General features: G+C 64.1%; 3 protein-coding genes across 6 annotated transcripts in view; 1 reads left to right on the top strand and 2 right to left on the bottom strand.

The window, feature by feature from the left end:
• TPPP (tubulin polymerization promoting protein) overlaps positions 1–2,882 on the bottom strand; it is a 15,350-nt gene extending 12,468 nt beyond the window's left edge. Inside the window, exon 1 of the mRNA XM_055118104.1 lies at positions 2,755–2,882. The gene's annotated coding sequence lies outside the window, so the exon portion shown is untranslated. The remainder of the gene's footprint in view (positions 1–2,754) is intronic.
• On the top strand, positions 1,848–26,318 carry TRIP13 (thyroid hormone receptor interactor 13). 2 transcript variants are annotated; one of them, XM_055117918.1, is made up of 15 exons: positions 1,848–1,939; positions 2,348–2,508; positions 20,973–21,131; positions 21,407–21,572; positions 22,393–22,522; positions 22,793–22,848; positions 23,209–23,299; positions 23,397–23,469; positions 24,221–24,284; positions 24,506–24,592; positions 24,815–24,921; positions 25,052–25,205; positions 25,325–25,437; positions 25,719–25,788; positions 25,895–26,318. In XM_055117918.1, exons 3-15 carry the CDS (start codon positions 21,040–21,042, stop codon positions 25,988–25,990), a joined length of 1,299 nt encoding a protein of 432 aa, XP_054973893.1. In that variant the 5' UTR covers positions 1,848–1,939; positions 2,348–2,508; positions 20,973–21,039; the 3' UTR covers positions 25,991–26,318. The 2 variants fall into 2 exon arrangements, with proteins under 2 accessions (XP_054973893.1, XP_054973894.1); XM_055117919.1 differs by lacking the exons at positions 1,848–1,939; positions 2,348–2,508 and having other exon boundaries at positions 21,004–21,131; positions 25,352–25,437.
• On the bottom strand, positions 8,741–20,924 carry BRD9 (bromodomain containing 9). Of its 3 annotated transcripts, none has more exons than XM_055147655.1 (16): positions 20,767–20,924; positions 20,168–20,382; positions 19,964–20,096; positions 18,638–18,698; positions 18,067–18,211; positions 16,642–16,752; positions 15,923–16,098; positions 14,734–14,866; positions 14,007–14,082; positions 13,292–13,387; positions 11,986–12,118; positions 11,718–11,829; positions 10,299–10,337; positions 9,600–9,699; positions 9,226–9,393; positions 8,741–9,147 (listed from the first exon to the last, which is right to left on the bottom strand). In XM_055147655.1, exons 1-16 carry the CDS (start codon positions 20,816–20,818, stop codon positions 9,047–9,049), a joined length of 1,851 nt encoding a protein of 616 aa, XP_055003630.1. In that variant the 5' UTR covers positions 20,819–20,924; the 3' UTR covers positions 8,741–9,046. The 3 variants fall into 3 exon arrangements, with proteins under 3 accessions (XP_055003630.1, XP_004621452.2, XP_055003636.1); XM_004621395.2 differs by having other exon boundaries at positions 15,923–16,038; XM_055147661.1 differs by having other exon boundaries at positions 15,923–16,035.

Below are 26,318 nucleotides of genomic sequence, written 5' to 3'. Positions count from 1 at the left end.
TATACCATGCACACCGTGGCCATGGATGGAGGGAATTGCATTGTGTGTAGATTTGTTTATAAGTAGTGCTATACATGCATGAGTCCAGTGCCACATGTATGTACCTATGTAGATACACATGATATTATATGCATTATGCTGAAGTATGCACATGTACATCTGTGTGACTATAATGTAGTTTTTGTTAGCACTTATATGAGTATATATTGTGTGCATGTACTTACCCACACAACTACACACATGTGAGTATAGTCACCACAGAGTGACCAGTACATATGTATACATGTACATGTGTGCATTTGGCATGTATATACTGTACACACACATGAAACTACGCAACCATTAAGAAGTAGAAAACAAAATTCAGAAAATTAAATACAGAACAGAAATAAAAAAAAGAAGTAAAATTTAAGGAATTAGAAAACAAATCTATATTCAAAGGAACAACATCATCAAAATTCAACAAAGACAGAGAGAAGCACCAACACAAAAATCGTTAGAAGAAACGAAAGCTGCAAAAGACAGCAGAACCTCGCACTAAAACCGACTGCTCCTAAGTTTATTGACATTTAAAAACTTCTGCCTCATTAAAAACATTCCCACAAATCCTTGTGCGCATTCATTCAGTTTTCTTTTTTTGTTTTGTTTCTGAGCCTTGGCTGGCGGTGCTCAGGAGCCTGCGGGGTGCTGGGTCCAGCCGAGTCCACAGCACGCAAGGCAAGCGCCTTACCCCGTTCTCTCTCCCTGGCCCCACCTTCCGTTTTAATTTAATGCCAGTGAAACCGTGAGGTCCTCCTGAGAGAAGGCTGAGAGGGCAGAGGCCTGGCCAGCAGGGGCCACCCACCAAGGCTGGTGTCAGGAAGGAAACCGTGGGGAGGGGGGTCTCAGAGCAGGCCTGGGGCCAGGTCAGGAGAAGGGAGACCCCAGCTCTGCTCCCCGCAGGGCAGTGGTGGGCAGGAGAGGTGGGCTGGGCCATGCCTCCTGCTCTGGTCTCAGGGTTGCTAAACCCGGCAGGAAAGCCAGTTTCAGTCTGAGGAACGCAAGAGACAGAGCTGCCTCCACAGGCTCAGGACTCAGTGTCACTGCAGGGGAGGGACAGAAGGATCCCTGATTGCGGAGCCAAGAGCCAGCCCTGAGCACTGTGGGGTGAGGACCCCCAAGCCAGACCAACCCCAAACCAAAGGGAACAAATAAGCAGGCACCCAAGGGGAGGGAGTCAGGGCCCCACACAGACACAGCCTGGCTGCAGAGAACAGTCCTGGGGACGCCCCCTCCCGGGGTGGCTCCCCACCGAGGGTCTAGACAGGCTCTGGCGGGGCTCAGCAGAGCGGTGGGCTGGGACATTGCCCCCAGGACCTGCCCTTCCAAGGTCCCTGATGCGCAGGGGCCCCTGCACACCGGGGCTGGAGCTCTAGAAGCTTCTCGCGGTCAGCCGTGCAGCCCCGGAGGGAGCCCTGCTGAGTCCACCCCCCACGCCCTGCTGGGCACGCGCGTTCCGCTACACAGGCCCGGAGGCATTCACTGTTGGCCGTCCGCACCTGGCCACTCACGATGGAGGGGAAGCTGCCAGTGGGGCGCCTCGCGGGCGGACGCACATTCCAGTAGGGGCAGGTGCGTGGCCCCGAGAGAGGTCGGCGGGGGTCAGCAACCTCTTGTCCCTCGCCTCTCCTCCCTGCCAATCACTTGGCCACCAGGTCTGGTCAGCTCCCCAGACCCGGGTCCTGCACCTAGGCTTGACGCCCGCAGATCTCGGCCGTGGGGAGGGCGTCCTGGGAGGCAGGAGAGGGGCGGCGAGCGCCACATCCTTAACCGGCGGCCCAGACTGCGCGTCTCACGAATGAATGTCGGAGCGCACAGCGGCGCGCAGGGGCGCCCGCGGCTCGGGCGCAGCGCACTGGGCGCACTGGGCGCAGGCCCCGGCCGTGCCCGCGGCGCGGGGGTGGGCAGCGGGGAGCGCGGCGAAGGCGCGAGGCGCAGGGTGCAGGGCGAGGGGCATGGCGCGGGGCCGGGTGCGGGACGCTGGGCCGGGCGTGGGATGCGGGGCGCGGGGCGCGGAGCCAGGCGTAGGGTGCGGGTCGCGGGCCGGGTGCGGGGCGCGGGGCGCGGGGCCGGGCGCGGGGCGCGGGGCGCGGGGCGCGGGGTGGGGCGCGGGGCGCGGGGCGCGGGGTGGGGCGCGGGACGCGGGGCGCGGGGCCGGGCGCGGGGCGCGGGGCGCGGGGTGCGGGTCGTGGGGCCGGGCGCGGGACGCGGGGCGCGGGGCGCGGGGCCGGGCGCGGGGCCGGGCGCGGGGTGCGGGGCGCGGGGCGCGCGCCTTGGAGCAGCCCCGGCCCCGCCCGCCGCCCCGCAGGTCCATTTACATAACCGAGACGCAGGCGGAGGATCGTCGGCGGGAGGCGGCGCTGCGCCCGCCGGAGGTGTGTGGAAAGAAGATGTTGGCGCTGACCCCGTTATCTCGCTCTGCCATGCACGAGAAACCCTGACACCGCGGAAGCTTCTGGATTCGCCCCGGTAGGTGTGACGTCCCCGGTCGCAATGACAGCGCCGCGACGGGCCCCCCGGACGGAGATTCCCGGGCCCGGCCCCGGCTGGGGGCGGTGCAGCGCCCCTCGGCCAGCCCCGGGCAGGCGCGCCCGGCGGGGCTGGCGCTCGGGCAGGTTCGGGCGGGCCGGGCCGGGCGCGCAGGTGGCAGCGGCGGCCGGGGACGCGCCCCGCGGGGTGCCCGCCGCGCGCCCGGCCCGGCCCGCGGCCGCTTACCTTCCAGCAGCAGCGAGAGCTCGGCGGCGCCTCCGCCACTGGCCGCGCGCGACCCGGTGCCCCGCGGAGCGCCCGCGCCTCGGCCCGCCCGGCGCTCCCGGCCCGCAGGCTCCGCCCCGGCCCGCCCCGGCCCGGCCCGGCCCGCCCCCGCGCCCGCCGGCCGCCCCGCCCCCGCCCGCCGGCCCGCGAGCTGATTGGTAGCCCGCTCTCCGCCCGCCCCCGCCCCCGGCCCCAGCTCGCCCCGCCCCCGATCATCCGCTCTACGGGGCTTATTGGCTGCTCCTCGCAGGCCCCGGCCCGCCGCGAGTGCTCATTGGCCTTCCGGAGAGGCCCCGCCCTCCGGGCGCTTGGCGGGCGCGCGCCTCTGCCTTATAAGGCCAGCGCTCTGCACCTGCGCCCGGCCCGCCGCGCGGGAACCCGGGCCCCGCTGGGCTCGGGCTTCTGGGACTGCGGGACCACCGCTGGGTCGCCTTCCCGGAACCTGGCCCCGACTTCCGGGAACGAGCCTCGGCGGCTGCGTGCGGACAGCGTCCCCGGCGTCTCCCGGGGCGGCCGCCCAGCCCACGTCCTCCCCTCCCAGCCGCAGTCCCGGCCTGTGGACGCCCCCTGCTCCTGCCCAGCAGCCAGCACCTCCCAGGGAACCGGACCTGTGCCAGATTGAGGCCACCTGATTCGGGTGTCACGGACACACAGCGAGGGCTGGAGGCGCGGGGGAATCTCCCTGGTTTGACCAACCCAGCCTTTAGGGGCGGGGGGACTCCTACTCCCCCCAACACCCCGGCCAGACAGCAGGGCCGGCAGCCTGGAAAGCCTGAGGCAGCCAAAGGGCCCCAGGGTGCCCCTGGGACCAGCCCAAGTGGGGGCACCCAGGAGAGCTAGAGGGCCCGTTTCTTTCTTCCCTGGCTGGGACACGGGCACCTGCCTCTGGTTGGGCGGTTCTGGGAGCGAGTTATCCCACAGCACACGCTGCTCCCGCCATGGGGCTTCACGTGGGCCCATGTGTCCCGACTGTACCCTGCCATGGGCACCACCTGTCCAGGAAGCCAGACGGATGGACAGAGACTAGCATCTGTCACACTGGCCTGCTAGCTTGCACCCCAGCCTGAGTAACCCCCTCCTCGACCCCTAGTCTGGCTGCTCCCACCCAACCTCCCACAGTCCTTACCCAGTGAAATGGAGCCGGTTATTCCCCCAAAGCTCTCCTGCCCTAAGGGACAGCACCCTAGGTCCTGCTCCACCCTGGCTTTCCCAGCCAGCGCCGCCCAGCACTGCCCGTACGACCTCCCAGGACAGGGATGCAGAGGAGGCCCCCGCCCCCCACCAGGACAGCAGCCCTGCAGATGCCTGAGTGCAGCTGGGGGCTTCTAGGGAGTGGGTGCTGTGACCATGGAGGGGGGCATGAGGTGCTGGCAGGGGCTGGGAGGACAGTGGGGCTCTCTGACACCCACAAGGCCACCTTGATCAGGCAGGTTCCGAGAGGAGGGAGAAGGGAAAATGGGGACTGCCCAGCTCACCTGCTCAGACCCTGCCTGGTCCTGCAGCTGTGCCCTTCGAGGGGTGGCCTTGCGGGGGTGCCTGAGGGCGCAGCCACGCACAGGTGCAGCCCCTGCCCCAGAAGCTCCCTTGCAACTGCGTTGTGTGGGTTCTTTCAGGTTTCGAGCCACACCCAGTGGTGCTCAGGGTTAATTCCTGGCTTTGCTCTCGGGAATCACTCCTAGGGGGTATGCGGTGCCAGGAATGGAACACAGCTTGGCTCCAAGCAAGGTGAATGCCCTGCCCACTGTCCGTCACGCTACCCGCAGCCTCTGGGGGCCCAGGCCAGGCCTCAGTCCTGCTGGTGCAGTGGGAATCAGGGCAGCTACTCCACCGGAGACACATCTGGTCTGGGGGCTGAGGGCCCAAACTGACAGGAAAGTGACCCTGCCCAGCTGTCCACCTGCCCCTGCAACCGCTACGGGGAAACAGGAACCCAATTGGCAGGGACCGACTCCCAGTTATTCCCATGAAAGCTGCTTTTCCTGCCTGGCCTGACATCACAGTTTCCAAGAATCTCCTTGAGCCGAGTTGCAGACAGCCCAGCTCTCCAAAGCAGCCCAGGCCACCTCCCAGCCAAGGGGCCAGCACGGAGCCTAGCGTCCAAGGTGGGGAACAGGGTCACTGCACCCAAGCCAGCAGGGAGGCTGCAGGCCGCAGGGCTGGCCCAGAGCTTTGGGCTCCATTCGCTGGCCCAGGGCAGCACTTCCTGGGGGCCGACAGCTGCTCAGGGAGGGGCCACTGCATGGCACCAAGCGGTCAGACTTGTCACCTGAGGAGCAGGGACAGGGACACTCTCGGCAACATCCAACATCCCGACAGACAGGCCTGATGGCTCTGGGGCCTCCTCCGCACCCTGTCCCCTGTGAAGGTGGCTGGTGCCCACGTGAGCCCGGGGTGGTCATACTCCATCTCAGACCCTCTGTGAAGGATGCGAGTGCCAGCTGTGTTCAGAGACAGCTGTGGGGTCCGGACGGCTGCAGGAGGCTCTGGGTCCCCACGCGCTCCCCTGGCAGGTTGTTCACCAAGGTTCGCTGTCCAGGCATCTGTGGACCACACTGGCCTGTGTGGCACACATGTGTGCTTGCACAGGCAAGGGTGAGCATATCACACACACATTTGGTACCAAAGTGCTGGAAATGGGGGTCAGGCACCCAGCAACATGGGCCACATGCATGCTTGTGTATGATGCACACATGCATGAGCAGCGCGTGTGCACACCTGCGTCCCTGCAGTGTCAGCGTCGCACATACTCTGCTCTGGGAGCCGCAGTCAAGGACAGGCCTTGGGCAAATCTGGGCTGGACGCCCCATGTCCTGGGGCCTCGGCTGGGCTGGGCTGGGGCAGTGGGGTGCAGGGGTCCCTCTGAGTGACATCCTGCAAGGCCTCCCACACATCACTCATCCATGCACACCAGCCATGTGTGGACATTCCACAGGTGCACCTGTGGGTGCTGGGCCTGCTCCGCAAATCTTGGGACTTTCCAGGGACCGAAGACAGTCCTCTTTTCACTGCCTCCAGGGCCCCAGACTGGGTGAACTGTGCAAGTGTCCAGTGCAGTGGCACAGATGCACACACCAAGCTCATATACATGAATGCACACATGAATATATGCACATGGATGCACACACGGATGCCCACATATAGGTGCACACACGCATGTGCACATGCGCACAGATGCACGCATGGATGCGTGCACACGGATGTGCAAACAGATACAAGCATGGATACTCACAGATGTGCCTGCACACATGCAGATGCACACACACGGATGCATGCAATGTACACACATGCTCATGCTCATACACAGATACATGCACATGGATGTATGTCACACAGATGCACACATGGCTCCTGCAGCTGGGGCCTGTCTGGGTTGCTGCCAAGGCCGCGAGGTCAGCCAGAGACACCACCTGCCACACTCCCAGGGGCAGACACTTGTTCACAAGCGCTCACTCCCATGGGAAACGCACGCATGGGGGGGCAGGCGGGGGAGTGTCAGAGCAGGGGCTGTGCCGTGTTTGCTGCAGAAGTCCTGGTGCTGCCCGGCGGCCCCCTGCAGCAGATGGTTTGAGTCTTAGGGTGGGAAGCGCCTCCCACGGGAGCCTATTTGCAGCTGGGGGGCTGGTCCGCAGCACGCGGGGGTGGGCCGCTGAGACGCTTCCCCACTGCCCCCCCGTGCGTGCCTCCAGCCCAAAGCCCTCTCGGACAGCCGTGTCCACACCCACCGGGCAGTGCCCTTGGTCTCGAGCCATTCCCCAGTGCCACTCCACCTGGGCCCTGCCCATGGTCCCCCCATCATGCACCACCCAGGGGACTGAGCACCTGACCATGGGTGTGGGCGCCCATCCCAGGGTCCCCTTCCACCGGGTGCTCCCTGGCTTCCTGGACAGCTGCAGGCTCTGCCCAAAAGGGGGTCCCTGCTCGGAGCTGTACCAGACAGCTGCACCCCAACATCTCAGAACTGAGGCCATTCTGGGGTCACAGCCTCTCCTGAGCCCCTCCCTTGTGCCCCCTCCAGGATTCTCGCTAGCTCCCTAGCAGCTTCCACAGGACTCTGTGGGCCCAGTGCCCCAGTGCCGGGGTGGGGGGGGGGGCGGCGGGGCTGTGTGCACTGTCCCCACCTGCACAGCCTTGTCCCTCTCCCCGAACACGGCCCAGAGGGTGGTCAGGGAGAGGCCTTCCTCCCTGTCCCAGGTTTCTGAGCCCCTCTGAGCCCCCAGTGTCAGGAGCCACAGATGGTGGCACAGCACACACTACGGCTTGTGCCAAGGACCCCTAGGAACATGCCCCATGCAGGGACCCCTCAGGATGTGCCCCAGTGGGTCCCTGAGAACACGCCCCACACCAACAGGCCTATGGCCCCCTGAGGACACGGCCCACAGGCTACAGCATGTGGCTCTGGGGCTAGGGGAAGGGACACCAGAGTGCTGCTATGGCAGGTGGTCAGGGTCAGCGGGGGGCGGGGGGGCCCCCACCTCACCCCATGTGTCTTGGCCATGGGACTCCAAGAGAAAGCCGGCACTGTTTTCTGCCCAGGACCATGAGGACAGGAAGGAGAGTGGAGTCAGAGGGAGGGCGCGGGGGCCGAGACAGGAAACTGTGGTCAGAGGGGATAGCGTGGGGAGACAGTGTGGCCCTCAGTGGACAGTCTCCAGGCGGCCCCTCCTGCTGCACCCACCCGGCGGGTGGAGTGCCCCGGCCCGGGTGCCACCGACTCTGGGGCTCGGGTTCCCTGCGCGGCAGAGGGGCCTGCTCCAGAGGAAGCAGCGCCTGCCCAGGGCCAAGGAGCCAGAACTTTCTGGACGTCCCCTAGCAACAATCTGTGTTTGGTAAACAGCTCGGCGCCAGCGCCCTCAGGCCAGCCTGCCACCTTCCTGTCCCCAGCCTGGAAGCCACTCCCCGGGGGTGCTGGGTCACGTCCACCGACCACCGCAGGGGAAGGCGGGCCAGGGCCCTTGGCCCAGGTGGGCACCGTGCTCCCCCTGCCCCCCGGCCCAGGCAGCTGCACAAGCTGCCAAGTCACGCGGACAGGAGCTCGCCAGGAAGCCGCAGGGTGACCTCTGCCCTGCTTCCCCGCCTCGGCCCGTCTCTCCCACCCGACCCTCTGCGCCCCCCACTGGCCAGAACTGCAGCCGGCCAGGCCTAGGAGCACCGTCAGAGAAGTGGGGCGTGTTCCTGGGCCCCTGGCCCCCCACCCACACACCCCCTCAACATCAGGGGCCACAAACGGCTGGGGCAGGAGCCAGCCGGGAGGTCAGGGGCCGTGTGCAGCTGAGGTAGAGAACGGCCCCCGCATGGCAGAGTCTAGATCTGGGTTGAACCAGGTTCCCCCGAGACACTGGGACAGCTAAGCACCTCCCATGCCCATGTCGGGTGCAGCAGTGGCCGTGGCGAGTGGCCCACCGGGGGAAGGTCAGTACCCCGGCCCCAGGCTTGCTCCCAGGAGCCCGGGGCGAGCCCCATCTCCAACACTGCCTTCCAGGGGGCACCCAGCAGCCCAGGGTGAGGGCCTCTGGTGCTCCCTCGTGCAGGGACACGGGCACTGCCAAGGGCTGGGCGAGCAGCTGGCAAGACCAGGGGTGTGGAGGGGTAAACGGGGCCGAGCTGGGCTGACAAGGAAGGTGCCCGTCAGGGCTCGCATAGCTGGCCAGTCCCCGGGTAGGAGGCCCAGCCCCAGTGCCTGTACCTGCCACCCCCCAGGCCGTGGGGAGCCCTGGGCACGCTCCGAGGTCAGGGACACCCAGCCCCAGCACCAATGTGCCCCCCGGGTCTGCCCTGCTCACTGCCAGCACTGCCCGCCTCAGCACAGACTGGGGCCCTGAGCTGTCCTGGAGCACGCGGCCTGCCCAAGCCCCACCACCCCCAACACCCACTAGGATGTCGGGGCCTGGGGTGAGACCAGCACCTCGGAGCCGAGACCCCCAGCTGGAACAGTCACATGCCACATGCACACAAGGGCCCGCCTCTTTATTGACACCTGGGGGTGCTGCACAGGCCGCGAGGAACCAGGGAGGAGGCCCTGACAGCCCCACGCACACGGCGGCCCCACACAGGCACCAGGCAGGCAGCACAGCCTCCTGGCACTGCCCCCGCAACGGGCGGCTGCGCCCACTGCCAGCCCAGCGCTCCAGCCCAGGCCTGCGCAAACAGGCCGCGCCTGATTCCCGGGCTGCACCCGCGCTCCGGCCAAGGACACATGGAGCCTGCCGGCGACGGGGCTGCACGCGACTCACAGAACAGGCGCCCGGCCACGCCGTCAGCTCTTGGTAGGGGCGGCGGGCTCCGGAGACTGGAGGAACTCGTACGGGTCGTGGGGCACCTCCGGCTGCTCCCCGACACTGAGGTGGGAAGGGCTCCCTGCAACGTGGGGCAGCGCGTCAGACGCAGACCCGCAGCGCCCGGCGGGGGACGCGGCCACGGCGGTGCAGGGCGTACCCAGCGTGTGGTGCTCACGCTCGGAGGCGTTGGACAGGGAGCTGACGTTGGACGAGGGCCGCGAGCCCCCGCGCTCCGCCTGCACCTCCTGCAGCTCCTGCAGCAGCTTGGCCGTCTCACCCAGCGGCAGCGGCCCGTCCTCCGGCTCCAGCTCCTTCTTCACTTTCCCTGAGGGACGCACACGTGGCAGGTGGGCACGCGCACCCGGACAGGGGCCAGCCTGAGCCCAGCCCCACGGCGGGGAGAGGCAGGCCCAGGAAGCACCGAGGCAGGGACCCCAGGCAGCAGCCAGCCCCCACATTGACACCTGGCCCCAAAGGCCACTGCCGGGAGCGATGGGGGGTGCGGGGAAGAGGAGGCGGGGGACCACCTACCCAAGGTGCCAAGCACGGCCATGTCCAGGGAGACGTCGGAGTACGGCTTCACTGACACGAAGTCCAGCACAGAGCCGCCGTCGGCCAGGGTGTCACCCAGCTGTGGAGGGAGCAAAGGAGGGAGATGGCAGCCGGCGTAAGCACGCGCGGCCGGCTCAGGTGTTCCAGCACTGACAGGGCGCCGAGGGCCGAGTCTAGAGCAGGCCCAGCACCCCACCCTCCTGAAACCCAGGGTGATGCCGACACCCAACCAGCTGGGACCCCCCAGCACAGCTCTTATCTGCTGTGATCTGAGTGCACGAGCGAGCTCGGACTCCGCAGACAGACAGACACAGGCGCGCTCCCGGCTGAGGCCCTGGGCAGCTCCCCGAGCCACCAGGAGGTGACCATGAGCAGGCAGCACCCCACAGGCACCTCAGGGCTGTGCTGCAGAGGGCGCCCTCCTCCCTTGCTGGAGCTGCTCAGTGCTCCCCGTGCTCCCCACGCCTGCCGTGTGGGTGCTCCCATGGGCCTGCTGTGGTGCTAGGACTGGGACTCGGGCTCTGTCCTGGCCCCCATGGGATGCTGGAGCCCGCCCTGGGGAGCGGTGGGAGGGGACAGCGGCACTGGTTGGGCCTGGGGCTGGGCAATGAAGGGGGCATCTACAGAACTCCACAGCGGGCCCTGGGGAAGCCCCCGGGCTCTATGCCCCAAGCTCACCTTGGCTTCATCAGGGGGCTTCACCGGGATGCTTCTCCTCTGCAGGAAACAAGAGGGACAGAGTGGTCGCAGGCCAGCGCAGGGTGCTGTCTCCCCTCCGTGCCGTGACCTCTGCCACACGACGGAGTACTGTGACTGCCGCCATGTCTGCATCCTGTTCTGTGACTTGTCTCGGGTCCGTGTTGTGACTGTCACAGACGTTTGCCTAGCCACCAGCCTGGCCACTGGCTGCCACGTCCCCGCCCACCCAGCTCTGTGCAGCCCTGGCACCTCCCTCACACCCGCACGCTGACTCCCTCACTAGCCGGCCCACACGTGCAGGAGCACGCAGGGCCTGGAGGTGCAGGGATGCAAGCTTGTGAGGGCACAGGGCACACACGGGCACAAGCAAATAAACACATGAGTGCACGCACATGGATGCATGCACAAGCACAGAGGCACACACAAGCATGTATGGCACATGTACACAAGCAAGCATACATATACATATAGGCACAGGGACATATGTGCACATACGTACACACACGCATATATGAACATGCATATATACAAGCACATACGGGCACACACATGTACACAAACACACATGGGCACATGTACACACAAACATATACACATACTTGGGCACAGGGGCATATGCACACATGGGCATAGACGCATAAACATACAAACACGCATGGGCACAGGCACACATGCACACACAAGTACACATGTGCACAGGAACACACATGCACACAGGGCACAGCCACACACACAGGCATGTGCAGGCACAAACATGTACACACACACACACACAGGCACAGGAGGAAATAGGGGGAACAGGCAGGTCACAGAAGCCTCAGGACGAGCCCAGCAGAGCTGCTGAGTCTTTGGAGAAGTTGCTCAGTGCAGAAACCTGGTGAGCACGTGACCCCGATTCCAAGCCACAGCAATGAAACTTGGGTCTGGGGCCCACCCAGCAATGCTCAAGGGTCAGTCCTGGGGGGTCATGGGAGCAGAGCCGGGTCAGCCATGTGCAAGACAAAGACCTTCGGGGTATGCTCTCCTTTGACCCCCACCCAGGGTGCAGAGCTCCTGGGACTGAACTGGGCTCTGCCCTTACAAAGCTTGGCTGGAGCCCGGGGGGAGCCTTCCTGGGCCAGGCTGGGAGAAGAGGAAGACTCTCAGTGAAACAGTCTGCAGGGTCTCATCTCCAGCACCCGAGTCCAGCCCGCCAGGGCTGCCCTGAGCACCCCCAAGTGCGGCCCAACAAACACAGACCCAAGTAGGCAGCCAGAGGGACAGGCCACTGTGTCCAGGGCCGTGAGGCGGGCAGGCACAGCAGGCTCACCCTCCCCTGCGGGCAGCCCGCTGGACAAGGGCCAAGGCACAGTCAGTAGGGAAGGGGTCCCTGCGTGTGGGGAGGGCGCATGATGGCACCTGTCGCAGCTGGAAGAGCACCCGCGAGTGGTCCCCGCCCGTGATCTGGTCCAGGAGGTCATCCACTAGCTTCTTGCTGTAGCTCCCGGCGTCCTTCACGAACTCCTGCAGGCTGAAGCAGAGGCCCCTGCTCCCATGGATGCCCCCGTGGCCGCGGCTCTGCACTGAGAGCCACGTCCAGCGTGGGGTGGCAGTCACCAGCCCGGTGAGCCAAGCCTCAGGCGGCCTTGGTGAGTCACCTCGAGGGCGGGAGTGCCCAGCCACTCACCTCAGCGCACACTGCACGCCCGTCTCGTCCCCGTAGGCCGAGTAGAGCAGCTCCGTCTCCTCCGACTTGAGGTCTCCAAACACGGAGTTGTTGTGCATGGAGAGCGCCGTGCTAGTGCTGGACAGGAAGGTGACTGCGGCAAGCACACAGCGCAGGTGGGTGCCCCGCCCCCGCCCAGACCCCTGAGGCCCCGCCCAGACCCCAAGGGCCCTGGGCTCTATACTAGATGCCAGGGGCACCCTAGGTGCCAGCTGTTTTCTCTCCGGCACCACGAAGCAGGTAGGGGAGCCCCAGTCACAATCGGGGCCCAAGGTGGCAGCAGCAGGGACTGGGGGTCGCTCGGCAGAGCCCAGCAGCACTGCACACCTGCAGCCAGCTGCCCCCAGACTGCAAGGAGCCAGGACAGCCAGCTGAGGGCAGCAGTGACCTCGAGACAGCACCAGGTGCCAGAACAGATCCAGAGTGACAGACACGGAAAGCCGTGACACGTGCGTCATGTGACACGTGTGTCGTGTGACACGCGCAATACCATGGACACATCTCCAGTCAAGATGGGGCAGAAAATCCATGAGGGAGACAGGCACTCGCCTCCCACGTGACAGTAACACCCAGCACTGGCACAGGGACAGCAGACTGGGGTTGGGTGGGGGCAGAAGCCTATTCCCTGCTGACAATACACACATACATGTGCGTGCAGACTGACACACACCACACCCATCGTGGGCCAGGATATGCACACTAGTGTGTGCCCGGTACACGTGCACACATGGTGACGTGCCAGCATACACACATAGTAACATGTGTCCTGGTGCACACATTCCCAGCACACACAGATGTGACATGTGTCCAGTGTACAGGCACACGTGCCCAGCACACACAGACATGACATATGCCCACATGTACATGTGCCCTGCATACACATGGTAACATATGCCAGGGTGTACACACATACTCAGCACATGCACAGACATGTGTCCTGTCCAGTATGCACACGTCCAGCATGCACACATGGGGTGATGCACCCTTGAACACATGACCAAAACATATGAACACACAGGATGATGTGCCCCACTATACACATGCATAGCACATACACAGGGTGACACAGACGCCAGTACACTGGCACACACACTCACGTCTAGGTTCTTTCTGAAGCAAGCACAAAGTGCAGCTCAAGTGGAAACTGGCCCTGCTGGCAGAGCCTCCCCCATGGGTCCCCCAGCCCGAGCGCTCTGGGACCCCTCTGCTGGGCCACCCCAGCTCTCAGGGACTCCCTCCACGGAGGGCCGTGGTCAGGGATACCCACCTTTGCTGCGCCGTTCATCCTTGAAGCCCAGAGTGGTGAAGCCAGGCAGCAGCTTGCTGGACAGTGAGCTCAGGTCTACGGGGTGGGTCTCCTCCTCTGCAAGGCCAGGCATGGGGGCGGGGGGTCAGTGAGTGCCTGGTCCAGCCTCCATCCCCACATGCAGCACCGCCCAGGAGTCCTGCGTGGGCTTCGTCCCCAGGGCACTGGCCATCTAGGCCTTTCTGACCACGAGCAGCCCGACTTAGGTCTCCCTGGGGACCACCGGGGCTCGCTCCAGCTAGAGCCCAGAATCCTGTCAGCACGTCCACACGGCCTCACAGAGGCTGCTGGGAGCTGGGAAGGGCAACCGTGAGCTCTGTCACCCACAGGAGCCACCTCCCCCCACACAACGGCTCCGGATTGGGTCCTCAGGGAGAGTCTGGGAGACTGACCCCAGCCACAGGGGCGGCAGCAGGTGCCAAGAATGCCTCGTGTCTGGGCTGGCTGCACTCAGAGCCCAGCCTGGGCCCAACCAGGGGCTCCGGCAGCGTGTACTTGGACGTCCACCCCAGGCACACCGCCCTCAAGAGCCCCGTCCCCAGAAGCGTGCCCTCAGAGTCCACTCCAGGCACGCCACTCTGCAGTGTCCAATCCCCAGAAGTGTGCCCTCAGAGTCTACCCCAGGCATGCTGCCCTAGAGTGTTCACCCCAGGGCCACAGCGCGGGGGGTGCCCACCGTCGGCGTCGGGCTGGGCGGCGTTGACCACGCTGTAGACCAGGCTGCCGTCACCGCTGCGCCTCAGGTAGCCCATCTGCAAGAAAGCAGTGCGCCCCTGGAGCCTGACTAAAGCTTGGCCAGGAGGGGGTCTGACTCCCCCCTTCCCTGGTGCCCGAGGCCCGGCCAGCACCGCACGGGCAGGACACCCCGGAACCCATCAGGGGCGCCAGAGCCATGTGGGCAGGAGGCAGCCAGGGTGCAGGGCTCCCACAGCTCAAGTCCACGCAGCGGCCAGCAGGAGGGCAGGGCGGCAGGCCAAGCTGCCGAGGCCACATGCTGGTCCAGGCACAGGGGCTCAATGGGTGGAGACGGCACGGTCACCCATGGGGACAGTGCTGTGCAGCAGGGACCAGTGTGAGGGACACAGCAGGGCTATGGGTGCTGAGATCTCACCAGACCTACTGCAGCCCGGACCTCCCCAGGAAGGCGACCAGGAGATGCCCCTCCCGGGGAGACCCCGTGTGCCTGGGCCCCTCCTGGGGGAGACCCCCTGAGCCTGAGCCCCTCCCAGAGACCCCCTCTGAGCCCGAGCCCCTCCTGGGGAGACCCCGTGTGCCTGAGCCCCTCCTGGGGTGCTCCCTGTTCACCTTCATTCTGGGCTTCTGGCTGGGGGGAGCTGCCAGCTAGGGAGCACCCGCACACAGCTGGAGACCCCAAGGTACCTGGCCCGCACCACAGCCCGTACCTTGCCGCCTGGGAGGAAGCGGTGGACCCTGTCGCGTGCCTCGTCGGCCGCGTGCTCGGCTAGGGCCAGCACATGCTCCTCGGCGGTGCTATCTGTCAGGCTGCAGGCGCTCCCCTCAGGCTCGAATATGGAGCTGTGGAGGGACGCGCATTGTGGGGCCGGGCAGAGCCTGTCTGGCCAGTGGACAGCCCCGGGATGCTGGCCTCAGGGCAGCACCCAAGCACGATGACCTCTCCTGAGAAGGTCCTGGAAGCAGGTGGACGCCTTCCCAGGCGCTGTGGGAGGCTGAGTGTCCCGAGCCCACTGACAAGCCCCTCGAACGCAGCAGCGGCAGGAAGGAGGTCAGGAGCAGGGTGGGGGCAGCGCCGAGGCCCGTGCTGTGCCAAAATGGATGAGGAGTGGCTGCCCGCATGGCCATCAGCGAGCAGCAGCCCAGTGGGGGCCAGTGTGGCCACCCCTCCCCCAGGCACCAGAGACTCCAGCGCTCCTGCCCATCACGTCACCATCACGTTACCCTCACGCCAAGCGCTGCCTACTCCAGGTGCAAGCCAGGGCATGGTCTCAGTAGCTCCGCAGGCTGCCAGGCTCACTGCACACATACGCACACGTTGTGGTACAGACGCACATGTGTGTGCATGTGCCACATCCATCTAACACGTATGTGTGCTCATGTGCTGCATCCAACACATGTGCCTGCATCCAACACGTGTGCATATGTCCATGTCCAACACATGTGCCCACATCCACCTAACATTTCTTCATTTAACGTGTGTGCATGCATGTGTCACGCCTAACACATGTGCCCGCATCCATCTAACATGCATGCCTACATCCATTCTAACACATGTGTGTGCATATCATCTAACATGGGAGTGCATATGTGCCACATCTACCACATGTGCCTGCATTATCTAACACTTGTGCCTGCATCTAATGTGTGTACATGTTGAGTTCATCTAACGCATGTGTGCCCATGCCTAACACATGTGCCCACATCCATCTAACACAAACCTGTGTCCATCTAACACGTGCGCCTGCATCCATGTGCCTCTATATGCGTGTGCACATGTACCTGTGCACGTGTGTACGTCTTCCTGTGTGCACGTGCAGGGAGTACCACTGTATGTCCCTGGAGAGCTACGTGCATGGCTGCCTCACTGCTCGGCGGCCAGGGCAGGCCGGCCTTTACCTGGTCACTTCTCTACTCGGCCTTTTGGACTTCTTGGCAGCTTCTACTTGCACGGGGACAACTTCGGGCACAGGCTCCTCCACAGCCGTGTCCTCGCTGCCCAGAAGTGCTGCCTGCTGAGAGAAATCCATGGCCTGCATGAACGACATGCTGCGCTTCAGAGCTAACAGCCGCTCCTAGAACCAGAAAGGACAGAGCGCCAGGGGTTGGCCCCTCCTCACAGCCAGGCGCCATGGCGATGATGGATGGGCATGGCCAGGCCCCGGCCTCCAGCTGACCTCCACATGCGACGGGAAGAGGGGGCCCGCTCAGGGTGGCTGGCAGTGAGCAGAGCGGGGGTGGGGGGTAACGGGGACAGGAGCTAGAGGGCACAGATGCAGCCAGGCCCATGGGCGGATCTGGGCAGTCCCTCAGACAGCCAACAGGGAGCAGAGAGGCCGCCTCGACCACAAACCCACAGGGCTGGCTGCCAACTAGAGATGCCCTGGGCACAAGCACACCAGATCTGGAACTTTCCAAGCCTATGGAAAAGCCACAACTGGAGCAGAGGCAGGGTTAGGGAGGGGAAGTGTCTGGGTCGAATCCCACACTCGGGACAAAGGGGTGGCCCAGGGGTCTACGCTGAGGCCGGGTGGATGGATGGAGGCGTGGTGCCGTGAGTTTTGTGCAGGCAGGCATGCACTCGCCGAGCGGCGGCAGCCCTGCATGTGGGCCCTTACTCTGCTCATCATCTTGAAGCCGGCGTGCAGGATTTTCTTGGCTAGCTTGTAGTACACGGTGTCAGGCCTGTTGTAGGTCATGGCGTTGTCACACATCAGCTTGAAGTCAGCCTGGAAACGGGTGCACCCAGCGTGAGCTCTCGCCCTATTGGCTTTTTATAGTTTGGCTTTCAGGATCACAGTGGGCGATGCTCGGTTCCTCCTGGCTCTGCACTCGGGAATTACTCCTGCTGTTACTTGGGGGACCATATTGGATGCTGGGGGTCAGCTGCATGCAAGGCAAACGCCCTACCTGTTCTACTATCGCTCCGGCCCCAACCCCCACTAGCGTTTTTAAAACTCTGAAAGCAAAGACTGTCCGAGGCCAAGTGCAGATCACAAGCCCCGGGCAGTTCTGCCTCAGGGTGTGCTGGGGGGCTGATTTTTGTGTGAACAGTCACCAGACCCCCCACCCCTCACACAGAAAATTAAAACCACCAGCTGGACCCTAAACACAAGTCTGATGGGCAACGTTTTCACTGCTCTGATTTTGCAGTCATTTTGCAGTCAGCTAAACGTTCTCTATAAGAGCATGCCTGATCCCCAGGCATGGGGATAACCAGGTGGATAACACCCAGGTCCGGTCTTGGAAATGCAGGCAGGAAATAAACTAAGTAAACAAATAAAAACAGTTGACAGTTCTGAGTATTTTGTGATCCCCCCACCAGGACTCCACAGCTGTGTGACCCAGCCACGGCCACGCTGCCTTGCTGGCTGCCATGCTGTGCGAGGCCAGGCTGGGCTGAGACACGGTGTCCTCATGAGCCCTGGAGCCTGCCACCAGCCACAAGGCAGGAGCGTCTGCAGTCAGTGAAGGCCCTGGTGGTGTCTCCGTCATCTGTGCCCTCCTCCAGCCGCTCCTGCTGCTCCTGCAGGGCAGCAGATCCTTTGGGAGCAAGGACCCAGGAGGAACACGCAATGGCACATTCTCCAAAGCTGCCAGACCCAGAAGCCTCTGCCGTCAGGAGCTGGGAACTCAGGCAAGGTAAATCTCAGCCCAGGAGGCCAGGGAGGGCCCAGGGGCTGCAGTGCATCCCGCATACACCAGAACCTGGCTCCTCCCTGACACTACATGGATACCCTGAGCACTGACGTAGGAGCAGCCTCTGAGCCTGGACCCAAAATAAAAAGAAAAAACAAACAAAACAAAACAAGTGTTCGAAAGCCAGTGAAACAAACCCTAGTGGGTGAGAAGGAGCTAAGAGCTGGAAAACAGCTTTGGAACAGGCGTCCGAGGCCGCCCTGGAGACTCTTGGTCACCACACGTGTCCTGTGCTGCCGCAGGCAGGCCTGAAGTAGACTCTAGCCGAGCAGCCTGGACCCTGTCCCTGCAGCCAGCCCTCAGCCCCACCACACCAGAGCAAGCGCCCGACGGCAGCTGGTTACCTTAAATTCTGTGACCGACTTGTATTCGTTTGCAATGATCTTGTCTTTCATGGTGCCAAAATCCATCGGGTGCTTTATTATCATCGAGTATCCGGGAGCAATGGCGTCCGTAACAGGAAAAGCAAAAAACCCGTGAGGATCTTTCCTGCAAACAGAGGCGTCCCGGTGGAGGGCAGGAAGCTGTGAAGCTCAGGCCCGTAAGTGATGCCCCAGCTGGCAGGACGATGGCCCATATGATGGGCTCAACCAGTCTGTGGCTTGGAGAGCAGAGGAACGTTCCGGAACTGCAGAATGTGGTGACTTTCCCTCAAACTCCTTCACTAGCCCCTGGTTCCGGTGGGAGGCCACATCCACCTCTTGGGCCTATGCTGGAGAGTGCCCGTCCTGCCCACTCACATCACTCCACAGCCGCCCAGCCACACCCACACACCGCTGCCCGCTCACACCACCACCCCACAGCCACCTGGCCGCACCCACACACCACTGCCCACTCACACCACCACCTCACAGCCACCCGGCCACACCTTCCCACACACCACCACCCCACAGCCACCCAGCCGCACCCACACACCTCTGCAGCTGGCGGAGGAAGTGCTCCAGCAGGCGCTGAATCGGCGAGGTCTCGTTCTCGGCTGCAGTGGCGACAACCAGCCCAGCACCGTCAGCGTGGGCTCAGGGCACCCACACGGGCCAGGTCGGGCAGAGTGGCCCCCAGTGCCCAGGGCTTCTGGCTCAGATCCTGACACAGCGGCAGCCTGTCTGCTTCCCATGCCCCCGAACCCAGCCTCACCCTGGGTCCCCACCTCGTGACCATCAAGGCCCGCCACGTCCAGCCTGCTCAAGCTAGTCAGATGAGGAGCCGCTGCCCAGGAGACACCCCTGGTGCAGAGCATGGGGCCATCGGCCCAGGTGTGCAGACGTGCTCCTTGCCCGGTGCCACAGGCCCCCGAAAGCACTGGTCCCCCCATATGCCCTTTCGCTAGGGCCCAGCCCTCCCGGGCACCCACACGCTGACTTCCTCCAGGAGCTTCCCTGACCAGTAGCACCAAGAAAGGAGGGCCTGGGTGTCCACCCACACCCAGCCAACAGTGTGGGGAGGCTTTTCTGGCCGGGGTGGATCCCCACACAGTGAGTGCCCAAGGCAGTCTGCGGGAGAGGGATCGCACCGAGTAACAGCCCAGGCCAGATGGATCCAAAGAGTAGGAGCCACACCCTGGCCACGGGTCTGTGCCCCCTGGCCACGCATCTCTCCCCTGGACACGTATCAGCACCCCTGGATATGCATCTGCACCCCCTGGACACAGGCCTGCAGTCCTTGGACACACGTCTCTACCTCTTGGACATGCATCTGCACCTGCTGGACACCCATCTCGGCCCCCTGCACACACTGGATATGCATCTCCACCCTCTGAACATACATCTACACCCACTGAACACGCCCCCTGGACACGCATCTCCGCCCCATGGACACAGGTCTGCGCCCCATGGACACCTGTCTGCATCCCCTGGCATCCCCTGGACACCCAACTGCACTTGCCGGACACACATCTCTGCCCCCTGGACACGCATCTGCACCCACTGGATACAGGTCTGCACCTCATGGACATACGTCTCTGCCCCCTGCACATGCATCTCCTCTCCCTGGACACGCGTCTCCGTGCATTGGGCATGCATCTGCACCTGCTGAACACGTGTCTCCGCCCCCTGGACATGAATCTGCACTCACTGGACACGCATCTCCGCCCTCCTGTACCAGCATCTGCAACCCCTGGACCTGCGTCTCTGCCCCCTGGACCCGTGTCTTCGTTCTGTGGGCTCCCCAAGCTCCAGAACATGCATTTGCACCCCCTTCGCCCCCTGGGCACGCGTCTGCGATCCCTGGACATGATCCAGTCACCTGGCTGCGTTCGGCAGGCTCTGATGGGGCGGTCTGGGGGCGGCTCCACCTCCACCTTCTTGCCCGGCTCGAACACGTCGGTCTCGGCCTCCGAGTCCCCGTGATCCTTCTCGCGCTTGCGCTTGCGCTCCTCCTGCAGAGAGGAGACTGTGGCACCGGCCCGCGGGGCGCCCACACCCCGAGCCGGCCCGGGCCCCGGCGCACCTTGCGCTTCCTCCGCTCCTCGTCGTCCAGGTGCTTCTCCTTCTCCGCCTTCTTCTTCTTCTTCTTCTTCTTCTCGCGGTGTCGCTCGCGCTCGTGGTCCGAGCGGTCGTCGTAGTAGCTGGAATCGTGACCCGAACCCGACAGCTCCGTCACCTCACTGCCCCCGACCTTCAGCACCAGTTTCAGAGGCTTCTCCAGCGGCTTGTCTGGGTAGTCTAGGGACGCAGGGTCAGCAGCTGCTCTAGGGCCCGCAACCAACCTGGGTTCCCGCACCGCCCACCCGCGCCAGGCCCCGCCCCGGCGTGCAGGATGCCCCGGCCCGGCTTCAGGCCACGCCCCGGCGTGCCGGTTCCCCGGCCTCAGGCCCCGCCCCGGCGTGCAGGATGCCCCGGCCCGGCTTCAGGCCACGCCCCGGCGTGCCGGTTCCCCGGCCTCAGGCCCCGCCCCAACAGGCAGGTGGCCCCGCCCCCGGCGCGCGGGAAGCTCCGCCCCCAGCGTCAGGCCCCGCCCCGCTCTCAGATCGCAGACACCACCGGCCCGCCCAGCGGCGACGACCCCGGGGTCTAGAGCTGATCTCGCGCCCTCCGCCCGGGTCCCACCGTCGTAGGACGAGCGCCATTCGGCCTTGTGCTTCTTGTGCTTCTTGCCCATGGCGCGGTCGGAGCCCTGTCGCCGCCGCTGCCTCCTCCCGCGCCCGCTTTTCCGCCGAGGGCGCAGCGCGCCGGAAGTGGCTCTGCCGCCGCCGGAAGTGGCCCGTCCGCGGCCGGAAGTGCCCCGCCCGCAGCCACGAGTTGTTCCGGGTCAGGGCAGCGCGGCAGATTTGAGCGACAGCGGCCACTCTCTGGGCGGGTCCCCGCCGCCCCGACGGCGCCATGGACGAGGCCGTGGGTGACCTGAAGCAGGCGCTGCCCTGCGTAACCGACACGCCCGCCGTGCACGTGGAGGTGCACCAGCGCGCTGGCAGGTGAGCGCGACCCCGCGCGGTTCCCCGAGCCACGACCGAGCGCGGCTGCAGGTCGCCCCGGGGAGGGGCGGGGCGGGGGCAGCCCGGAGGGTCGCCGGGAAACGCAACACCCCCCCACCCCCCCCACCCCCGGTCTGGTGCAGACTGCACGCCCCCCGCCCTGCACGCAGGCACGCGCCCTGCGCCTCCGCACGTTCCTGAGCTGCCTTGTGCACGCATGCCAGCCCTCGCACGCCCACAGCCCTCTGACCCCTTATGCTCTGTGCCGGCCGCAGCACCGCCAGGAAGGACGACATCAGGCAGAGCGTCCGGAAGCTGCTCAGCCGACACAGCATCGTGTTCGGGGACTACACCTGGACGGAGTTTGACGACCCTTTTCTGAGCAGGAACGTGCAGTCAGTGGCCATCGTGGATACGGAGCTGAAGGCAAAAGACCCCCAGGTGATGGAGCCAGGGTGGGCGTCAGAGGCTCCGTCCTGAACTGCCACTTGAGGTCAGACCCAGAGAGCAGGGCCCAGAGAGCTCAGTGGCTGCAGCTGCTGCTGCCTTGGCTGGTTTTGTCTGGGTTGTGGGAGGAGTCCGCCTGGCCTTGTGGGCGCTCCCACTAGGGCCCAGGGGCAGTGCCGCTCTAAGGGCTTCTCTCTGTACCCAGAGGACCACATTCATTCCTGGGCATCGTAAGTGGTTCTCTGACCTGCTCAGGAGTCATCTCTGAGCACAGCTGGGTGTCCCCATCACAGAACAAAGATGTTATAGCGACTGAAGCCTTGTCCACGGTGGCTTGTGGAAGACTCAGGGTGGGCTCTTCATCTCTTTCTTTTTTTTGGGGTCTCTGTCTTTACTGCGTGGGCTGGATAGGGGCTGCCGCAGCCCTGAAACCAACCAGCAGTACCAAGGACAGATCTAGAGCCATCTGTGTGCAGAGCTTATGCTCAGCCCTGCTCCTTCAGTGCCAGCCCAAGGGAAGTAGCTATAACATGCCACCCGGGGCTCAGCTGGGAGGGGGACTGTGCCACCTGCAAGCAGGCAGAGAGCAGGTGCAACATCCCGAGGCAGCCCAGAGCCTAGGGCATGGGTGATGCTGGGCCTGAGATGCCTGTCACAGCAGTGCTGGCTGTCTCTGGTGTGGCCATGCTGGTGCCTGGTGGCCAGGGCTGCACTAGTTTTTCTGGGCAGAGGGGAGAGGACGTGCATTGGGCATAGGCAGGCCTGAGCCTGCAGGGCCTGGTCGAGCTCCCACCACTGCGTTCTTCTGCCACAGCCCATCGACCTGAGCGCCTGCACCGTGGCACTCCACATCTTCCAGCTGAATGAGGACGGCCCAAGCGGCGAGAACCTGGAGGAAGAGGCTGAGAGCATCGTCGCCGCCAACCACTGGGTGCTGCCGGCAGGTGTGGGGCCAGCCCTGGGCTGTGTGTGGTTAGTCAGGCCTCGGCGCCCCCTGCCATGGGTACCGCCCAGGAATAGCTCCCACTGCTGTGTATTCAGGAGTGGGTGTGATGCCTGTGCTGTGCCTTAGGGGACTGTGTGTGTGTGTGTATGTGTGTGTGTGTGTGTGTGTGTGTGTGTGTGTGTGTGTGTGTGTGTGTGTGTGGCAGGGGTGGGGGGAGGTCCCCTCTCAGGCCTGTCACCTGCCCCGTGTTGGGCTCTCATCCCCACAGCCGAGTTCCACGGGCTCTGGGAAAGTCTCGTGTATGATGCAGAGGTGAAGTCACACGTGAGTTGTTGCTCCTGCCCAGTCCCGTGATCATGGGGGTGTTGTGCCCGGCCCCACCTTTGGAGGGTGCATGGAGACTGCTCACCAGTGCCGTGCCCTGGGCTCTGACCTTTAAGGAACCCCACAGGAGAGGGGTTGCCAGGGGACAGCCCGTTCCCCACCCCCTGAGCTCAGGGACCCTACCTGGGCCACCCCTGGGAGATCCCCAACACAATGAGGCCTGTGCCGGGTGTCCCACATGTTCCACTGGATACAGGCCCCGGCCCCCACCTGCGAGCCCGCACTCTTGCTCCCTCTCCCATCTCCCTCCCCTTCAGTCCCCAAGCCTCAGTGCCCTGTGTGCCCCCCCCCCCCCGCCAGCTCCTGGACTACATGATGACGACACTGCTATTCTCAGACAAGAAGGTGGACAGCAACCTGGTGGCCTGGAACCGTGTGGTGCTGCTGCACGGTAGGGCTGGACACTCACCGCAAGGCGGGTGGGGGACGGGGTGGGGCCTCCCGCTGAGTTGCTGCTGACCACCCCCTCACCCCCATGGCCATTCCAGGGCCTCCGGGGACCGGGAAGACATCACTGTGCAAAGCTCTGGCCCAGAAGCTGAGCATTCGGCTCTCCGGCAGGTACGTGGCGGCAGAAGTGCCTGCATCCCTACTCAAATGGGGCACTGCTGGCCCCGGGGCCCCAGGGCGGAGTCCACCCATCACACCTGCCTCATTTGACCCTTGTCCGGTCAGTGTCTTGCACCTTTCCTTGAGGGCCACATGACCTGATTAGAGCTGCTCATGCGCATGCTCTCGAGACACAGGGCCAGCACTTCCTGGAACATTCTGGAGCTCTAGCTGTGACCCTCCAGAACAGTGCTTTCTGGAATGTTCTGAAGCTCTGGCCATTCCCTGTGGGTTCCTCACCCCTGTGCTCACACTGGCCAGGATTAGACAAAGCAGAAAGCCAGGAGTGGGCCTGGGTTACCCTCCAGGACTTGATCCCCAGCCCTCTCTGTAGTAGTTCTGGCTGTGGGTCTGTCCATCCCTCTCATGCCGCCCCCCCCCGCGCTTTTGTCCCTACTGCCCTAGATTCAGGGATGCAGCCACCTCTCCCCTCCCGTGGGCTTCCCTGCCCAGCCGAGTGCTGGGCTGGGGCTGTCACTTCTGCCTTGGCCAGGGGAGTTTACGGGGTGGTAGTGCCCCAAGCTGCAGAGCCTGGAAGCGAGTCTGTGCTGGTGACTCGTGGTTCCACCCTGGGTGGGGGCTGCATCTGCCTCTTGGTCTGGCACCGGCTGCAGCCAGGCTGAGGTACTGTCTGGTTCAGCCTTTGCCTGCTTCTTTGGGGCCGGGTGGGGGTGGTGAGAAGGGCACGGTCTGTGTCGTGCAGGTTCCGGTACGGACAGCTGATCGAGATCAACAGCCACAGCCTGTTCTCCAAGTGGTTCTCAGAGGTGAGGCCGCCCAGAGAGGGTCCCCCGGGAGCTCGGGGAGGTGGATGAGGGGCCTGCGGGGAAGACTGTGCCCTGGTGCCTCCCTGGCACTGTGCCAGCTGCAGGGAAAGGAAGGCAGCCTGGAGTCCCCCAGGAAGTGGGCCCAACAGGCCTTTGCTGAGAGCAGCAGGTGATGGGCATGAGGGGTTCTGGCAGCCCCTGAGCCCTGCGCTCCCCTCCAGAGTGGCAAGCTGGTGACCAAGATGTTCCAGAAGATTCAGGACATAATCGACGACAAAGACGGGCTGGTGTTTGTGCTCATTGACGAGGTGGGACCCACCAGCTAAGGCCCTGGCCAGAGGCACCACACATGCACATACCACACCGCATATGCGTTCAGATCTGTGAGTGGGCAGACGTGCGTCTGTATACATAGACACGCACCCATGCATGCTTTGTGTGGGCACATGCACACGGACACACATACACATGTGGGCCCAAGATGCACGCACACTCGAGCCTGGACACACGCTGACCGTGCTGCCCTGCAGGTGGAGAGCCTTACCGCCGCCCGCAGCGCCAGCAGGGCGAGCGCAGAGCCCTCCGACGCCATTCGCGTGGTCAACGCAGTCCTCACCCAGATCGACCAGATCCAGAGGTGCGGTCTGGGTACAACCCTCCGTCCCCTCTCCAGCTCCCAGTGCTGGAGCCCAGGCGTGGTCTGCCAGGAAGACGCGGGTGGGTGAAGGGAAGGGGGGGTGCAGCCCTGAGCACGCACGCCCCTCTAGACACTCCAACGTGGTGATCCTGACCACATCCAACATCACCGAGAAGATCGACCTGGCCTTCGTGGACCGCGCGGACATCAGGCAGTACATCGGGCCGCCCTCAGCCGCTGCCATCTTCAAGATCTACCTCTCCTGTTTGGAGGAGCTGATGAAGGTGGGCCTCGACCTGGTCAGGGGCGGGGTGGGGGGTACGGAACAGCCAGGCCCCACCACCAGGGTTGGACACCAGGACATCCCCAAGAGACTGCTCTGCCCTGACCGCCTGTCCCCCAGTGCCAGATCATCTACCCTCGGCAGCAGCTGCTGACGCTGCGTGAGCTGGAGATGATCGGCTTCATCGAGAACAACGTGTCCAGGCTGAGTCTGCTGCTGAGCGACATCTCCAGGTGCGGCCGGGGGCGCCAGGGGGCCCTTAGCATCAGCTGCAGGGCCTGGCAAGTGGGCAGAAGGAAGCCATGCATGCTGTGGCTTTCGTGGCTAGGGGGAGGGGGGAGGTTCATGGTGTCACCTGCCATGGGAGCAGGGATTGTTGAGGTGAGCCAGACTGGGGGCTCCGGGGAGCCCCAGGTAGGGGGCTTGGGAAAGGTGGAGGAAGGGTTGGGGCAGGAGTAGAGGTGCAGGTCCTGGGCTCTCGGCCGCCCATCACAGACAAGTCTCCTGCCCACAGGAAGAGTGAGGGTCTCAGTGGCCGCGTCCTGCGGAAGCTGCCTTTCCTGGCCCACGCCCTGTACATCCAGGTGAGCCCTGTGCTGTCCTTGTCCAGCTCAGCGCCTCAGCCCTGCACCCCGCAGGGCGGCTGTTGGCCCTTAGAGGACCCAGACCACCTGCTGCCCTTCCTTCCAGGCCCCCACGGTCACCATCGAGGGCTTCCTCCAGGCCCTCTCGCTGGCAGTGGACAAGCAGTTTGAAGAGAAGAAGCAGCTGTCATCCTGCGTGTGACCTGGCTGCCCGCCGTGGGGTGTGGGTAGCCCCATCCCCGCGGGCCCCTTGCCCATGGGTCATGTCAGGACTTCGGCTCCACCCTGCCACTGCAGGGTACCTGGAAAGAGCCGCATCTTGCAGGGTCTCCGTGTGGCGCCCCTGAGGTGTGCATCTGGGAGCCAGTTTGGGCGGGGCCTGAGGCTGGGTCCACCTAGGGGTGCCAGCGGTTTCTAGCCAGAGAGGCTGCAGGCCTCGTCCGGGTGTCATAGGGGCCACTGCTCGGCCTCTTGTCCTCATGTGTGTTAAAGAACGTGTGGTCTTTTGTTACAGAGCTTGGAAAATTAAA

The sequence above is a fragment of the Sorex araneus genome, chromosome 1 (genome assembly GCF_027595985.1).
Source record: "Sorex araneus isolate mSorAra2 chromosome 1, mSorAra2.pri, whole genome shotgun sequence".
Lineage (NCBI taxonomy): Eukaryota > Metazoa > Chordata > Mammalia > Eulipotyphla > Soricidae > Sorex > Sorex araneus.
Note: the sequence above shows the minus strand (reverse complement) of the source record. Positions and strands in the feature narration are given on the sequence as shown.

What these genes read in the sequence shown, in the direction of transcription:
- BRD9 (XM_055147655.1), bottom strand. Translation starts at nt 20,818, where the DNA reads ATGGGCAAGAAGCACAAGAAGCACAAGGCCGAATGGCGCTCGTCCTAC. An exon ending in AGCCTGCCGAACGCAGCCAG is followed by an intron (nt 18,699 to 19,963) that starts GTGACTGGATCA and finishes TCGCCACTGCAG; the next exon opens with CCGAGAACGAGACCTCGCCG. An exon ending in TTCCTCCGCCAGCTGCAGAG is followed by an intron (nt 18,212 to 18,637) that starts GTGTGTGGGTGC and finishes CTCTGTTTGCAG; the next exon opens with GAAAGATCCTCACGGGTTTT.
- TRIP13 (XM_055117918.1), top strand. Translation starts at nt 21,040, where the DNA reads ATGGACGAGGCCGTGGGTGACCTGAAGCAGGCGCTGCCCTGCGTAACC. An exon ending in CCGTGTGGTGCTGCTGCACG is followed by an intron (nt 23,300 to 23,396) that starts GTAGGGCTGGAC and finishes TGGCCATTCCAG; the next exon opens with GGCCTCCGGGGACCGGGAAG. An exon ending in CTGCTGAGCGACATCTCCAG is followed by an intron (nt 25,438 to 25,718) that starts GTGCGGCCGGGG and finishes TCCTGCCCACAG; the next exon opens with GAAGAGTGAGGGTCTCAGTG.